Source organism: Anomaloglossus baeobatrachus, chromosome 5, assembly GCF_048569485.1.
Source record: "Anomaloglossus baeobatrachus isolate aAnoBae1 chromosome 5, aAnoBae1.hap1, whole genome shotgun sequence".
NCBI lineage: Eukaryota > Metazoa > Chordata > Amphibia > Anura > Aromobatidae > Anomaloglossus > Anomaloglossus baeobatrachus.
The window spans coordinates 508,272,266-508,290,626 of NC_134357.1; the positions used below are offsets into that span (position 1 = coordinate 508,272,266).

The 18,361-nt window shown below is 46.9% G+C and overlaps 1 protein-coding gene across 1 annotated transcript in view; it reads right to left on the reverse strand.

The window, feature by feature from the left end:
• Positions 1–18,361, reverse strand: part of LOC142312008 (uncharacterized) — a 222,180-nt gene that overhangs the window by 57,065 nt on the left and 146,754 nt on the right. Inside the window, 3 exon segments of the mRNA XM_075350882.1 lie at positions 12,195–12,285; positions 13,983–14,080; positions 14,161–14,211. Coding sequence (XP_075206997.1) covers positions 12,195–12,285; positions 13,983–14,080; positions 14,161–14,211 — 240 coding nt within the window.

The following is an 18,361-nucleotide window of genomic DNA, read 5'->3' on the forward strand; positions in this document are numbered from 1 at the left end:
CCTCCCCCTTGAGGAAGGGATTGTTCAGCGGTCACAGCGACGTCGCTGACAAGGTATGTGCGTATGATGCTGCCGTAGCGATAATGTTCGCTACGGCAGCGATCACCACATATCGCACCAACGACGGGGGCGGGTGCAATCGCGCACGACATCGCTAGCAATCGCTAGCGATGTCGCAGCATGTAAAGCACCCTTTAGACTGCTGTATATCCATCTTATAGCATTATATGTTGAGACTGAAATATTTTTTGTCACATAGGAAACACTAAGACCCTGCAGTACAGATCATATAGGAGACACTAAGTTCTCTGTATACACTAACAAGAAAAAGGGTAACAATGTTTTAAACTTTGACTTTCAGGCTCTATATCTCACCATCCACTACAACTTTGAGCGTGAGACTAACTTAATTTTATAGACTATCATCTTATCTATCTCATACATAAAATTGACTTGCAACAATTTAGCAAATGATTAGTTAGGCAGAATATTATCATGTAACTGCATTGTTACTGTTTTGCTTCTAGTGTTTGAATAATCTTTTTTCTTCCTGTATACTACAAGTTACTACCTGTTCTCACATTCCCTAATCACTCAGTGCGTTACTAGATTGATTCCCAAGCTAAACGTCACTGGTTTGAATCGAGGAGCAGTCATGAAGAAGATTTCTCATGAAAAGAGAAACCTCATCATGCAGCTCTTCCATAGCAGTCTCTCGGCCACGAAAATTACAAAACTACATCATGTGAGTGGCATGACAGTTGGAAGAATATGAAATAAAGTCCGTCCATCCATTCACATGCCAAGAGGTGGATGTCCAGACAAAATATCGGAGTCAACAAGTCTGCTCATCACAAGGTTTATCACTCTAGTGAAGAAATGGTTCAATGACAAAAGAGTAGAGGTGCTAGATTGGTCCCCACAGTCCCCAGACCTCAACCCAATCGAACATTTGTGGACAGAAAAACAGACAGGAAAAGCTCATGCATACCCAAGTGAGTCAACCACAACCAGTATGCACCAACATTGAGAACATGTACAGTGAAGGAAATAATTATTTGATCCCTTGCTGATTTTGTACGTTTCCCACTACAAAGACATGAACAGTCTGTAATTTTAAGCGTAGGTTAATTTTAACAGTGACTGATAGAATATCCAAAATAAAATCCAGAAAAATCACATTGTATAAATTATATGAATTTATTTGCATTTTGCAGAGAGAAATAAGTATTTGATCCCCTACCAACCATTTAGAGTTCTGGCTCCTACAGACCAGTTAGATACTCCTCATCAACTCATTACCTGCATTAAAGTCAACTGTCAACTGTATAAAATATTTACTCCTGTCCACAGACTCAATTAATCCAGTCAGACTCTAACCTCTACAACATGGGCAAGACCAAAGAGCTTTCTAAGGATGTCAGGGACAAGATCATAGACATATTGAGTGTGGTACACATCATGTCACCAAACAGCACAGTGAGTATCTGTAGCCCTTTATTATTACTATATTATTATAGATTATAGACACCTGTGATGCTAATTAGTGGACACAACTTGATTTATTTTTTTCTAAATTCTGTGGAAGCATGGTTGAAAAGCAATGTCTGACTTTCATGTGTTCATTTTTATAGATTTTTTTTTTATTTATTATTACTTTTGTCAGATTCAAGTTATTTTTGTGACCATTGTTGTTTTTTCTTTCATTAAACAAGGGGTACCAACAAATTTATCCACATGTGTAATATCCCTCCACACACACAGCTCATCTGTATAATATCCCCTCTTCACACACTGCCCCTCTGTATAATATTCCCACACACACACACACTGCCCCTCTGTTTAAATTCACCCACACACACTGCCACTCTGGATAATATCCCCCCACACACTGCTCATCTGTATACTATCCCCCCCATACACACATTGCCCCTCTGAATAATATCCTCCTGGTATATATGTCCCCTTCCTGGTATATATGTCCCCATCCTGATGTATATGTTCCTATCCTGGGCCCTTCCTGGTATGTACAGTGCCTACAAGTAGTATTCAACCCCCTGCAGATTTAGCAGGTTTACACATTCGGAATTAACTTGGCATTGTGACATGTGGACTGTAGATCAGCCTGGAAGTGTGAAATGCACTGCAGCAAAAAAGAATCTTATTTCTTTTTTTAATTTTTTTTTTAAATTGTGAAAAGTTTATTCAGAGGGTCATTTATTATTCAACCCCTCAAACCACAAGAATTCTGTTTGGTTCCCCTAAAGTATTAAGAAGTATTTCAGGCACAAAGAACAATAAGCTTCACATGTTTGGATTAATTATCTCTTTTTCCAGCCTTTTCTGACTAATTCAGACCCTCCCCAAACTTGTGAACAGCACTCATACTTGGTCAACATGGGAAAGACAAAGGAGCATTCCAAGGCCATCAGAGACAAGATTGTGGAGGGTCACAAGGCTGGCAAGGGGTACAAAACCCTTTCCAAGGAGTTGGGCCTACCTGTCTCCACTGTTGGGAGCATCATCCGGAAGTGGAAGGCTTATGGAACTACTGTTAGCCTTCCACGGCCTGGACAGCCTTTGAAAGTTTCCACCCGTGCCGAAGCCAGGCTTGTCCGAAGAGTCAAGGCTAACCCAAGGACAACAAGGAAGGAGCTCCGGGAAGATCTCATGGCAGTGGGGACATTGGTTTCAGTCAATACCATAAGTAACGTACTCCACCGCAATGGTCTCCATTCCAGACGAGCCCGTAAGGTACCTTTTACTTTCAAAGCGTCATGTCAAGGCTCGTCTACAGTTTGCTCATGATCACTTGGAGGACTCTGAGACAGACTGGTTCAAGGTTTTCTGGTCTGATGAGACCAAGATCGAGATCTTTGGTGCCAACCACACACGTGACGTTTGGAGACTGGATGGCACTGCATACGACCCCAAGAATACCATCCCTACAGTCAAGCATGGTGGTGGCAGCATCATGCTGTGGGGCTGTTTCTCAGCCAAGGGGCCTGGCCATCTGGTCCGCATCCATGGGAAGATGGATAGCACAGCCTACCTGGAGATTTTGGCCAAGAACCTCCGCTCCTCCATCAAGGATCTTAAGATGGGTCGTCATTTCATCTTCCAACAAGACAACGACCCAAAGCACACAGCCAAGAAAACCAAGGCCTGGTTCAAGAGGGAAAAAATCAAGGTGTTGCAGTGGCCTAGTCAGTCTCCTGACCTTAACCCAATTGAAAACTTGTGGAAGGAGCTCAAGATTAAAGTCCACATGAGACACCCAAAGAACCTAGATAACTTGGAGAAGATCTGCATGGAGGAGTGGGCCAAGATAACTCCAGAGACCTGTGCCGGCCTGATCAGGTCTTATAAAAGACGATTATTAGCTGTAATTGCAAACAAGGGTTATTCCACAAAATATTAAACCTAGGGGTTGAATAATAATTGACCCACACTTTTATGTTGAAAATTTATTAAAATTTAACTGAGCAACATAACTTGTTGGTTTGTAAGATTTATGCATCTGTTAATAAATCCTGCTCTTGTTTGAAGTTTGCAGGCTCTAACTTATTTGCATCTTATCAAACCTGCTAAATCTGCAGGGGGTTGAATACTACTTGTAGGCACTGTATGTCCTCATTCTAGTTTATTGTCCCCTTCCTAGCATTTATGTCCCCATCCTGGTATATGTATCCCATCCTTGTATGTATATCCCCTTTCTGGGCACATTCTGGTACAATGTCCCCATCCTGGTGTTTGTCCACTCCCTTGTATATATATCCTCCTTCTTCTATATATGTCCCCTTCCAGGGCCCCTTCTGGGCACATTATGGTATATATGTCCTCATCCTTGTTTTTGCTCCCTTCCTTGTATATATGTCTTCCTTCTTGTATATATGTCTCCTTCCAGGCCTCTCTTGGTGTATATATATCCCGGGCCGGGACCCCCATCTTCACCGGGCCCGGTACACCAGTCACGGTTGTAATGCTCTGATGGCAGCCCTGTCTTAATGAATTCATGCATGGGTGTGATGACCATCTGGAATCTATACACGCTTCACAGAATTTTATAAATTAGGGCCGTGACAATTAAATATTACCTTTTATTTATTGAAAATGTTACTTTAGCCCCAAGTCTCTCATTTTTACAGTAGTAATATGAGAAACTGCATAATAGACTGCAGGGTCAATATTCTGAGAACGCTGATACCCCAAATGTGGTCTGAAACTACTTTTCAGGCAAAGTTCAAGGCTCAGAAAGAAAGAAGCGCCACATTAGAGTTTAGATTTTGCTGGAATGGGTTGCGGATGCCATGTCACATTGACAGAGTCCCTGAGGAGCCACAACAAGAGAATCTCCCATAAATTACCCTATTTTACAAACTACATCCCTCAGTGAATTCATCTGTGAGCGCAGTGAGCATATTGACAAAACACGTGTTCACAGAATATATTATACCGTGGAGTGATAAAAAAGAAATAATTACATTTTCTCTATCGCTTTCATTGGGGGACACAGGACCATGGGTGTATGCTGCTGTGACTAGGAGGCTGACACTAAGTAGACATAAAAAAAGTTAGCTCCTCCCTAGCAGTGTACACCCTGAGCCGGAGGCGGATCCATGCCAGTTTTTTGCTTAGTGTCGTAGGAGGCTGATGTGGGCCCATATCTCTGTGGGCCAACCTCAGCCTAGGCTATTCCTTTTTTCCGTTTTTTTCGTGCTATACGGCACCGCTCAGCCTTCTCATCTCTTCTAGGTCTTTTGTCTCTTCTGCAGGGTTAAAGTCCCTGCATCAGAGAGAACCCTCGCTTTCTCCTCCCCCACGGCGTACCGTCCCCAGGGTTGTCTGAGGGCTAGAGACACCAGGCCCTATCCCCCTCCTGCCCCATGGTACCACCCCAGGGGCTGCTTGGGGACCGACATTGTAAATTGTTTAAGGGCACACACTCCCCGTCGACCCCTATGGTACCGTCCCAAGGGGTGCTTCTGGTGGAGGCGACGAGGGATCTCTGGACCCGATGTCAATCGCAGGCTGCAGCGCAGGAGCGCTCACAACACCAGGCCTCCCCCAGCGTTCTTCCTCCTACCCTGGGCCCAGGCAGTGGATTTCTTCAGGCAGCGCAGGAGTGCTCTGCAACGTTCCCCAAGCTCCCCAGCACTTCCCCCTGGTGGCTTCCAGGGGCAGACTGGACTCACCGGCAGCCGCAGCATCAGAGGATGTTGCCGTGGAAGAGCGACGCCGCCAGGACGCAGGTAGGATCTTCTCCAGCAGCGCTGCGCTCCCGATGGCCGTTCACTAATTTAGCTCCCGGCTTCGGGCCTACCTCGGGCCGGTGCGCTCCACCCCCGTTTGCGCGCGCATTTTTCCGGCCACGCCCCTCTCGACTTCTGCCCGGAGACAGCCAGCCCAGTGCTGCAGCACGCCCCCCTTTCCTCCCAGCATCCCCTACGATGCAGGATCCAGGGAGAGGATCACAGCTACAGCGCAGGAGCGCTGATCAGCACCAGGCCTCCCCAGCGTTCACAGGGGTTCGTGGCTACACGGTGAAGGAGCGCTCAGCAGGCCGGCAACTCTCCAGCAGGCAGGATGGGACCGAGGACCACAGCCTCGCCGGCAGAACGCAGGTAAGACTTCACTGCGCGCCCGGCGGGCCGTCCTCTAAACTAGTCCCCTGCTTCGGCCTACCTCATCAGGCCCCCGCCTCAGTGTTGCTCGCGTTTTCTTCCCATGCATAACCCCTGCAGGTCCTGCCCGGTCCCAAGCCAGCCAGCCCCCCTACTGTAAAAAAAAAAAAAAAAAGGAAGGGCTGCCTTTTCCTCTTCAGCAATGCGCCCCCCGCGTTTTCTGAGACCTCTGCGGACCTGGGTGGGACACAGGACCCGGGTGAGTGCTGCTCCTGCTTAGGAACAGACGATATCTCTTTAATTTGTTCCCCTTTTCTCCTGTCTCCCCCCTAGCGTCACTAGTGTTTTTTTTCTAAGCACCTCATAGCTTTGTATGCATGCACAGCCTGCTAGGTAAAATCCTCCCATCCAGGCTACGCCCCCCGCTCAGCTTGCGCCCCATGTCACCGCCAGCACCCGAGCTCCGCTGCACGCCCTTATCCGGAGGGGTAGACCCTCTATACCAGTCTGTGGACTCAGCGCAGGCGTTGCAGTCGCTTCCTGCGCCCGGCCATGCTCCCCCGGTCCAGCTGGCTCTGGACAACAGTCAGTCTGATCCAGACCCGATCACTGGAGCGCAGAAGGGGACCTGCTAGGCCTCCTTTCAAAGCCTCCCGGAGATCTCATCACCTCCAGGCCCCGAGGGTTCCTCGTCCCCGAGACCGGCCGACCCTTTATTCAGGAGAAGAGTCGGATGCAGCCTCAATACTGATTCCAGATCAGAGGACTGAGGTCAGAGGTAAAGGGGATAGTCCGGCTAAAGCGGTAAGTCATACGCTAGAGCTCCAGACGGACTCTGTGGATACCCAGTGCTTGCATGTCTCCTTAAAACAGGTTAAGCGGGCACACAGGCAATTCGGTGACCATCCAGTCGTTGCTGAAAGTCTGTACAAGCACTGACGACAACCGGTCAAGATATTCAACAAGGGTAAGTCGTTTGTTTTTCTTGTTCCCTCTTCCCGAGGCTCTCAAGAGGGAATGGGCAGACTCGCCTATGGTCGCCCCGCTGTTTTTTTCCGGCGGTCACCTTCCAGCACTATCTCTCCCGCACGGGGCATCACTCTGAGACGCCACAGGTCAAAACACCTAGAGAGTTGCCCGTTCAGTTTTTCTTCAGATGGCAGACACGGTACTCCTACTGCCCTCGCCGCCATCTAGCTGGCAGCATCCAGGATGGCCAGGTCCTCCACAGCGTTTTTTTTTCGGGCGGGATCGAGCAATCCGGAGTTCACAACCTGGCACACAGTTTGCTCTAGCGGGTGAGTACATACTCATCGTATCTCTGTCAGCAGCTTACTGCCCAGTGAAAGCGGCTAGCAGCACGGGGACCATCTGTCGGGCGATCTGGCTCAGAGCCTAGTATGCGGACGCGCCTTCTAGGAGATCACTTACAGCCCTCCCCTTTACAAGACTTCGTTTGTTTGGGGACTGGCTGGATCAGGTTATACACGAGATCACGGGAGCTTCGGTTCCACACGCACGAGAAAACCAGGTCCTCGCAGAGGAACAGGAAGATTCCGTACCTCAACGCACGCCCTTTCTGTTTTTTCTCAACCACGCCAGCCATCGACGACGACGTCCGGAAGCAGGTCTATCGTCGGACATATAGGTCACACCTATTTTTGGCCAACAGCACAGATGTCCTGCGTCTCGCAATAGCAGACAATCATTTTTGGTGGTTCCGTACCTGGTCGTCTTGTTGATCAGGGGTTCTTCTTCTTTTTGACGACTGTCGCCTAAGTGCTCAGGTCACCAACGATATCCTGTCCCGACTCGGCTAGCTCTTCAATCGGAAGAAGCCCTCTCTGGCCCCGGCCAGCAGGATTACCTGTCTAGGTATGGAGTTCGATACCATCCAAGGACATGTGTCCCTCCAAAGGGACCTCCAGATCCTCTGTCACTCCAAGCCGAAGAGTCATCAGTCGGATGGTGGCGGCAATAGAGGCGGTTCCGTTTGCCGCTTCCACCTTCGTCTCCTTCACCTGATTTGGCCGAACAGATGGACAATTCTCTATTCACCTTGACTCGCAGGATCCAATTGACTCCGGGAACCCACCGCTCGTTTTTTTATGATGGACCAGCGGCTCTCATCGGTCCAGTGGAATGTTTTTTCCTACCAATACACTGGCAGGCAGTCAACACCGATACCAGTCTTCTGACTGGAGAGCGGTGTTCCAAAACACACGGCTCACGGTCGTTGTTTTTATCCCAGGAGAGCCGTCTGCCTATCAATTTTTTTTTAGGGATCAGAGTTTTTTCTCCGAGCCCTACAGAATTTTTCTTTTCAGCCTTTCATACAAGAATCGCCATCCAGTATTCAGTCGGACATCACCTGGGCGGAACAAGGAGCGCCATGGCGATGGCATAGGTGAAGAAGATTTTATAGTGGGCATAGCCTCACCACTCCAGATTTTGTCCGCAATCATTTTCCCCGCTGTGGAGAATTGGGCAGCAGACTAGATCAGCAAGGTCTGGCGGCAGGCGAATGATCCTTCAACAGAGAGGTTCTTCAAAGGATCTGCCTCAGATGAGATATTCAGAATGTGGACCCGATGGCTTCTCGATTCAACAATCAAGTCACAAGAGTCCTCAAGAAATTCAGAGCAGGGGGCATCTCAGTGACTCTCATTGCCATAGATTAACTCAGGCAAGCGTTGTTCGCAGAGCTCGCGCAGTTCATCAGACACCCATGGTGGCGTCCAGATCTTCTGAACCTCCTGTCGCAAAGTCCTCTTTGCCATCAATATTCAGGGGTTCTCAATTTGACCGCATGGCTGTGGAACCATGGCTATTAGCCCAGGCAGGCTTTATTCCACAGGTGTTACAGGCCATGGTCAGAACTCAGAAGCCTCCGTCTTCAAACATCTACTACCGCACCGAAAAGGTCTCCTTTCAAGAGTGTGAGGTCAACGTCAACTCATCTCCACTGGATCTGTCACTCCCAGAGTTACTGGCCTTCCTACAGTCAGGCTTACAGGCGGGTCTCTCGCCAGCAACCTTCAAAGAGCAGGTGTTGGCTCTATCTCTTTTTTCCAGAGAATTCTTGCATCTCGGCCTCAGGTCAGGACGTTCTTCCAAGGAGTCTTTTCATCTGGCACCGCTGGATCGTTCCCCGCTAGAACCATGGAACCTCCAGCTGGCTCTAGGTTCTCGTCAATTAGCCCCGTTCGATCCTCAATCTCACGCCAATCCGGGAAGGAGGCTTTGTTGAGGACAGTCACCTCAATCAGGGGAAGGTCTGCCCTGTCAGCCCTCTCATGCGGGTCACGTTTTGTCTCGTTCCTTCACCAAGACAAGATTGTTTGGCACCCGTCTCAGGTTCTTTTCCTACCGGATGTAGTATCTGAACGAGGTGATGGTGACTCCATTCTTCGGTCCAGCCTCCATTCCATCCTTGGAGAGGTCACGGCTTACACCGGATCTAGTGCGAGCTCGGAGGAGTTACGTTTCGAGATTCGCGTCCTTCTGCAGCTTGGACAACCTTTTCGTCCTGTCTACTGGACCCAGGAGGAGCATGCCGGCGTCCAAGGCTACCACTGCGAATTGGATCAGGCCGGCCATTTCAGAGGCCTACAGGATTAGAGTCAGCCGAGGGGTGTAAAAGCCTTTCCACCTGTGCAATTAGGGCGTCTAGAACAATCGGACGCCAGGCGTCAGCCGAGCAAGTCTACAGAGCCGCCGCGTAGTCAAGTTTTTCTTGCCTTTTCCAGGTGTTCCAGGATACAGCAAGGGGCTGTCGCACACCTATGATAACCCGGTTTACTTTTGCACCGAGCATTCTTACACAGTTTTTGGATATGTTTTGAATCTGTATGATTACTTCTGTTCACACCCAGGGACTGCTTTTGGACGTCCCATGGTCCTGTGTCCCCCAATGAAAGCGATAGAGAAAGAAGGATTTTTGTGTACTCACCGTAAAATCTCTTTCTCTGAGTCTTCATTGGGGGACACAGCACCCACCCTGTTTGGATATTGGGTTGCTCTTAGTCGCCGGATGTTACTGGTTCTTTATGGAAACACGTTCTTCGGTTCCCGGCTTATTTATGTTTTTATATACAGTATAGGTTTAGATAAGATACTGTGTGTTTCTTGTTATTACCTTGATTAGTTATGGTTGTTCAGGTTTCTCCTACTACTGCTTGTACACTAAACTGGCAGGGATCCGCCTACGGCTCAGGGTGTACACTGCTAGGGAGGAGCTAACTTTTTTTATGTTTACTTAGTGTCAGCCTCCTAGTCACAGCAGCATACACCCATGGTCCTGTGTCCCCCAATGAAGACTCAGAGAAAGAGATTTTACGGTGAGTACACAAAAATCCTTCTTTTATCACTAATATCTTGTTTTAGCCCAAGATTTTACATTTTAACAAGGGTAAAGAAGTATAAATGGCCCATAATTTCTCCTGTATATAGTAATACCCCATATATCAAGTACTCTCATTTGGAGGTGCATAACATTTTGCAATTTTGCATCACTTTTAAGGCTGGATTCTTATTTATTTTGTGCTCTATACTGAGCTCTTAAACCAAGGTTTTCACCTAAATGTCTGAAATATGTGATCCATTCACTACACGTCAATTTGTTTCTGCCATATCAATCACACATCAGTATTCTGGGGAAGATAACTTACAAAATTCAACATAGTGGTTCAGATTCATTAAGGCGTTTATGCTAAAATTCTGGCACAACTCTATAGTGACATCTCTGTATTTGGGCTGCTTCTCACTTGCGAGTTTCTCGCAGTAGAGCAATGCGAGAAAATCTCACATTGGAATCAGACACGTTAGTGAATGATTCAGCTCGCATTTGCGATCGGACTGAGAAAAAAATCGCAGCATGCTGCTTTTTTGCGAGTTTCTACTGCGAGTCTCTCCAATGCAAGTCTATGGGAGCGTGTAAAAAATCAGATGTCACGGGACGGCACTCACACCATCCTAGTGACATCGATTTTCTAAATACATTTCTTGCATGTTTCCTGAAACACTGGAAACGAGTGATGTGTCACAATGTCTGTCAATCACTATTCTATGTCAGTCGGTCTCTATTCTCTCTCCGTCGGTCGGTCTGTCGGTCGGTCATTATCTCTGTCCCTCACTCTCTGTCCATGTCGGTCTATCCCTCTCCCCCCCTCTCTCATACTCACCGATCCCCGATCACCAGCGCGGCGCTGCACGGCGTTCACACTGCTCCGGCGGCTTCTTCTCTTTTGAAAAAGCCGGCCGCTCATTAAACAATCTCGTATTCCCTGCTTTACCCGCCCACCGGCACCTATGATTGGTTGCAGTCAGACACGCCCCCATGCTGAGTGACAGCTGTCTCACTGCAACCAATCACAGCAGCCGGTGGGCGTGTCTATGCTGTGCAGTAAAATAAATAATTTAAAAAAACGGCGTGCGGTCCCCCCCAATTTTAATACCAGCCAGATAAAGCCATACGGCTGAAGGCTGGTATTCTCAGGATGGGGAGCTCCACGTTATGGGGAGCCCCCCAGCCTAACAATATCAGCCATCAGCCGCCCAGAATTGCCGCATACATTATTTGCGACAGTTCTGCGACTGTACCCGGCTCTTCCCGATTTGCCCTGGTGCGTTGGCAATCGGGGTAATAAGGAGTTATTGGCAGCCCATAGCTGCCACTAAATCCTAGATTAATCATTGCAGGCGTCTATGAGACACCCCCAATGATTAACCTGTAAATTAAAGTTAATAAACACACACAGTGAAAAAATCCTTTATTTGAAATAATAAACAATAACAAAGACCCTCGTTCACCACTTTATTAAGTACCCAAAAAACCCATCCTTGTCCGACGTAATCCACAGAGGTCCCTCGACGCTCTCAGCACTGCTACATGAAGGTGGCAGGAGCTGCAGAAGACACAGCCGCTCCTGTCAGCTCCACGCAGCAACTGAGGTGAGTAGCGCGATCAGCTGAGCTGTCACTGAGGTTACTGGCGGCCACCGCTGGATCCTCCAACTGTGACAGCAAGTCGCCCGAGTGACAGCGATGAAGTCACAGGTGAGTTGCGGTCATGGGGGGAAGATCCAGCTGGCCGCGGGTAACCTGAGTGACGGCAGCGCTAATTGCGCTGCTCAATTCAGTCACTCAGGAGATTAGCGGTCACCGGTGAGTCCTTCACGGGTGACCGCTAATCAGGACGCGACACAGACAGAGCCGCGGCATGACAATGAAGTCGGGTGAAGTTCACACGAGTTCATTCAGATCGTGCGGCTCTATCTGTGTCTGCTGTCATCTGCCATTCAGCACTGCTACATGGCTGTCTGTGGCTGCTGTCAGCGGCCATGTAGCAGAGCTGAATGGCAGATGACATAGTAAAAACGGATCCCCTACGCATTACACACGCATTACACACGCTAGGCAAGTCATTAAATAAAAAAAAAAAAAAAAAGCATCGCACTTGCATTGCACTCTGACCTAACGTGAACTAAAATCAGCCGAGTTTTTTTCAGCCAACTTGGACCGATTTTACTCACATAGATGTGTTTCCAGCCTTTAGTGGTCACTACTCACCTGTGCGGTTATCTGTAGGAATCTCCTCTTTACACCACTCATCACCCCTCACATATGTCTCTGTAGTATTAATATGGGTCAGATCTTCATCCTGAAACAAATATTGTAAAAGTCACAGACAGATGGAGAAGTCGTGTGAAATGATGTTGAAAAACATAAAATATCAGAAATGAACATAACGATTAAAACTGACTGCAGTGGAGATCACAGAGCTGCAGGTCTCCCGTATAATCCAACCTGTCGCCTCCTAATTGTAACCAGCAGTCTCCATAACCAGAAAATTGTGAGAAGATCCAGACAACATCTAATGTCTATGATCAGCTTTATCTGTCAAGGTAGAAATTTAGTTGAAGATAGCTAATGGTATCTTCGCTTAGGATATTCAGAGATTCAGAGGCCGGTGCCGTATTAGCTATATATCAGAGCTGATGTTAATAAATCAGACAATGATCATACAAAGCGTGTTCTCTCCTTGAGCCAGCGTCACCAACTGAAACTCGTGTATTGGATAGATTCAATTATACAGAATGCATCATTGGAACTAAACCACAAAACTTAGGGAGTATTTCACTCCCCAATTTTTCCCAGTATGCTGTAAAATACATCTGTTCATTAATTATACATTCTTTCTGTATGAAACTACTGATAAGACTTTTGCTCATCATTATGAAGACTTTCATTGTTTGTACAGCTGTTCATTTATTCTTGGTAACCCCTTCATGACTATACAGCTTAGAATTATAATATAGGTCTGTGCAATTGCTATATAGACACAGATAATTATGCAACTACATCTACATTTTGATTATTTACATACACAGATATTCTTATTACGTTTGAACAAACGTGGCTTAGGCCACCTTCACATATCCTGTCATCTCCACCAAGTATAAACCATACACTGAATGGCCACATTATTACAGATACCATCTAGTATCGGGTACATTCACCTTTGGTCTTCAGAACTATAGCAATTCTATGTGATCAGTTCCAGTTTGTGTTGATCATTCTGGAGGAATATTAGGCCTTGAGGACAGGACAGCTTTACAATTTCCACAAATAAGATGGAGGTACTGACCTGCTCTGAACAGCTCATTCTACCTCCTCCTGGAGATGCTTATAGGACTGAGATCGGAAGACTGTGAAGCCCACGGAAGCTAGAAAAACGTCTCATATTTTTGGAAGCAATTCATGACTTTCCGACTATTGTAACACTAAGTATTGTTCTGTCATAAGTGAACTTCTGCCGTAAAGGGATGACATTGATTTCACACAAGCCCTAGGTAAGCTCCTGAGCTGAAGAGTTGTTCATTCAGACACTTTAGCTGTAGCATCAGCGTTGTCTTCAGCTGCAGTACATGACTGTGCACCGACTGTTCTTCAGAATGGTTGTTGATTAACTCCTCTCTCGTTTTTCATAAGTTGCTGATATTCACAGGATTTGCTTTCACTTGATGTTTTTCCTCTATCACAATATTCTCAGTATAATCTCAACAATATTGTGTGTACTAAATGTTCAAAGTCAATCAGATCACTTTATGTTCCCACTCCTATGTAGATTCACACTGCAAGTGATCCACAGAAAACTGATCACTGGATTTTCTTCTCCACTCCAGAGTCACTGATCAAATTTCCATTTAGGAAACTTTATACCAGAAAAGGGCCGGTGTCTCTAACAAATTGGCCATTCAGTGTATAATTCTGGTGGAAATAACAAGACTGAACACAAGACCTTCACAGCCGTCTACACATCATAGGGAGATTTCATGACACCTTCTCTCCATCTACCTGATCATCCTGAGGAACATTGGGATTTTCTTGTTTACAGTCCTGTGGAAGAAGAGGACGGGGACATCTCTCTGGTGTTGTCCTCTCACTGGATAGAACTGGAGGAAACACATACAGGGACTGAATTCATTCTTTACATACAGATAATAGGCCATGTGTATTTAGTCCTGTCTATTACCTGGTGATGTGAGGGGCTGGGGATCCTCCATCATGACGTCCTTGTACAGATCTTTGTGTCCTTCTAAATACTCCCACTCCTCCATGGAGAAATAGATAGCGACATCCTGACACCTTATAGGAACCTGACACATACAATGATACCGTCATCCCCCGATCCCTTCATAGCGTTACTGTATAATGTCCCAGCATTCCCAGCAGCGTCACCTCTCCAGTCAGCAGCTCAATCATCTTGTAGGTGAGTTCTAGGACCTTCTGGTCATTGATGTCCTCATGTATCAGGGGGTGAGGTGGAGGCCCCATGATTGGGCTCAGGGGTCTTCCCCATCCCTCAGACACAGGGTCCTGACAGCGCTCACTAGAGGTCTTCTTCACTACTGTGTAATCCTGGTTATGGAGAGACACATTAATAAATCTCACTACAGACATTTCCAGAGTCCTCACCTCTCCAGTTCTGTCCGTCTGTTATTCCCATAGATAAGAATGATGGGATGTGACGTCATCAGAATCTCTCACCTCTCCAGTAAGCCGAAAGAGGATCTCTAGGGTGAGGTGTAATATCCTCTCCGCCATCTTGTCCCTGTCCCTATCCATCCTTGATGGGTCAATCAGGAGAATTCTCTTATATAGATCTGAGAGCATCCGATATTGTAGGGACCTGAATGGGGAGAAGATGATGATGTAACATCAGAAAGATCCCATGTAAGAAATCTCCGGAGCTGTTACCGGCTTCACATGATCACTACATCCAGTCCTGGCCCCGTCCTGCCCCCGGTATAACACTCAATACAACTATACACACACAGAGATTTATCACAGAATATCTCCAATCCAGCACCAAAATCACAGAACTAATCTAATATATCTGAATCTTTATTATATTTTATAACAACAAGACACAAAGTTATAAAGTGCAGGAACATCCATAGAGATCGGACGGCAGAACCGGGGCTGTAAGTAACATTAATATCTCCTGATAGTGACAACATGGAGCGGGTGACGGCCATAATGGAGACTGTACAGTAACAGAGCAGCGAGCGGCGTCAGGAGGGAAGTGACCCAATCTAATCCCATACAGACAGATCTCCTGATAGAGCCGCACAGACGGGAACACGTTCTGTCTCCTGGAGTGTGAGCGCAGCACTGAGGGGGTTAATGTAATGGGGAATCTCCACATACCTCCTCCTGCAGAGCTGCACACTGGATATATGGTTGAGCCTAGAATGTACTGGCTCCTTACAGGTTAGTGGGCGTGGTGATGTTTCCTCCCGTCAACCATAATCCTGCAGGCTTCGCACCCCTCCTCATCCTCGAGCTCTTACCTCCAGACCTTCGCTTCTATTGTAAACAACTCCATGCCCACGTGGATTTAGAAAAATAATCTTTATTCCATCTGGGAACATCTGGCTGCATTTTGAACATGCCCCTATCACATGACAAATTATGTCATACCTGGAAGGAGCCCATACATTCTAGCATCTACCCTAATTTATATATATAAATATTTACAGGACCTGTGATGATGTCACATGGAGGGGAGGAGTCAGGGGTCACATGATCAGCTCCTCAGTGTATGTAGGACTCTGATGTGCTGGTTGTCATTGTGCTGGATGAGGTGAAGTTTAGGTGTTGGGTCAGGAGGGAGGTACAGTGTGGATGTAGCCAGGCTGCATGTGCAGCACCCATGGGGCAAGGGGTTAAATTTACTCGTCGGTGATGTTGGGTCAGGGATGTCACAGGTGGCCCTGCCCGGCTTCGTGGCCTCAAGGTGTACAATGAAAGGGGGGATGATAGTGGGAGTAGTAGTTTGTCTCATGACGCCACCTGTGGTACGCGGCCAGGGATTATTCTGCTCCCCACAGGTGGAGCGAGCCCCGGGGAGGATGATGAGAGACTATAATGGCCGTTGGCTCCGAAGCGCGGGGCACCAGCAATAAGAGGCTTAGTCAGCTGCTGAGGTTCCAGGTCTTTTTACTCACAGTTCAAGTGCTGTCTAAGGATACCAGTATCTGCCGTGATAGGCCCCAGACGATCCCAGATCCTTCGATGGTCAGAATCGGTACGGTAGTCTGTGGGCCCTTCCTCCTTGCACGTTAAAGGATGAATCCCTGTGGCCTGAAGCTACTTGGGGACCCCGTTTCTTGTAAGTTACTTCCCGTCCCGTATGCAGGTGACGTGGATCCACTGTGGGACCTGACCGTAATGCCGGCCCTGGATCCTATGTGCCACTGTGCTCCGGGAACTTGTGGTGGCCAGAGGGACATACAATCCCCCTGTCCTGCAGATTCTTATGATACTACGTAAAGTCTGTTCCACCCTAGGGCTCTGCACTCTGAATGGCGCCGGTCCCGAGGGAGCAATGAAGCTCTCCCCTCGGCGACCGTATTCTCCTATATCCCTCAGGGGCTCCTGAAAACCCGTCCTCTCCTTTCCTCTCCTGCTGGAAAACCCCTCACTGTTGTGTAAGCTCCTAACTCTCCCTTGGTGGCCGCTCCTCCCCCGGTTCCCTGTCACTAGTGGGTGGCAGCCCCCATGTTTGGTGACTACCTTAAGTAGAAAGAACGATGGTCTGCACTCAGATTTATGATGATGGTGGTGCAAGTGAAAATTGGGTCATGGACCCTAGTATCAAATCCCAAACTAATTCACTGCACTCGATATATGTGATGCAAAATGTGTCAAATTTTATTAAGGAATTGCAGGCGCAGCAGCGCTGTTGCTATTGATATAGTGTATCCTGATACACTATATCAATAGCAACAGCGCTGCTGCGCCTGCAAACCCTGTGTACAATCCTCAAGGCACCTTCTTCTATGCATTAGTGCTACAGTGCACCTCATCTTTCATCTTCCAGACACCCACTATACAGAGACCCCTGACTAAGACCCAGGCGGGTCGAAAAGTCTTATTGCGTAGTCACAATTCCTTATTTAATAAAATTTGTCACATTTTGCATCACATATATCGAGTGCAGTGAATTTGTTTAGGATTTGGTGACTACCTTAAGACCCGACCCTAGCACGGTCCCCAATGGGGAGGGCAACCTAACTGTATGTATGAGTTTGTGTGTTGTGAAACCGGTACCGACCTCCTCTGGACCCAGGATGAGCACTGCACCTTAAGTGAGGTGCAGTACCCTGTGGCGACTGAAGCCTTAGGGGCGCCACACATGTGTAATGTCTATGACATTTACGTAGATGTATAAATAGCTATATATATATATATATATATATATATAATATATATATATATATATATATATATATATATATATATATATATTTATATATAAACTAGCTGTAGTACCCGGCGTTACCCAGGATAATAACTACGTGTCTCTCTGTCTTTCTCCTACTCTCCCTCTTTGTCTGTCACTTTCCCTGTCTTTCGCTCTCTGTTTGTCTCTCTCCATGTCTCTCTATTTTTCTCTATGTCTGTCTTTCTCTATCCATCTCTCTTTGTTTCTCTCTCTGTCTGTCTTTCTCCCTATCAGTTTCTCTCTCTCTGTCTCTCTTGGTCTTTCACTCTCTCTGTCTCTCTATCTCTCTGTCTGTCTGCCTCTCTGTCTGTCTCTTTATCGCTGTCTCTCTCTGTCTCTGTTTCTCTCTGTCTGTCTCTCTATCCATCTCTCTCTCTGTCTTTCTTTGTCTCTCTCTCGGTGTGCCTCTCTCTCTCTATCTGCCTCTCTCTCTGTCTCTTTATCGCTCTGTTTCTCTCTGTCTGTCTCTCTATCCGTCTCTCTCTGTCTTTCCTTGTCTCTCTCCCGGTCTGCCCCTCTCTCTCTGTCTGCCTCTCTCTCTCTGTTTCTCTCTCTGTCTCTTCTCTCTGTCTTTCTCTCTATCCGTCTCTCCACCGAAATCATATTACCTTACACATAAGCTGTCTTATACTAAGAATGTCCTTTGTTGCCTATAGCAACCAATCAGAACTCCTATTAATGACCTGTAGCTCCCAACTCCATTGACTTTAATGTAAGCATGTTTTTGGCAAATAACTGTAAAGCGCGGGGTTAAATTTTCCCCTCAAAACATAGTCTATGACGTTACTTTAATCAAAATAGGTGTCTGTTCAAAATTTTGTGATTCTAAATGCGACTGTGACCGTTCCTTTAACGGACACACGCATACATACATACATACATACATACAGCTTTATATATTGGATTGCATCTATCTGTACACCATATGGAAAAAAGTACAAGT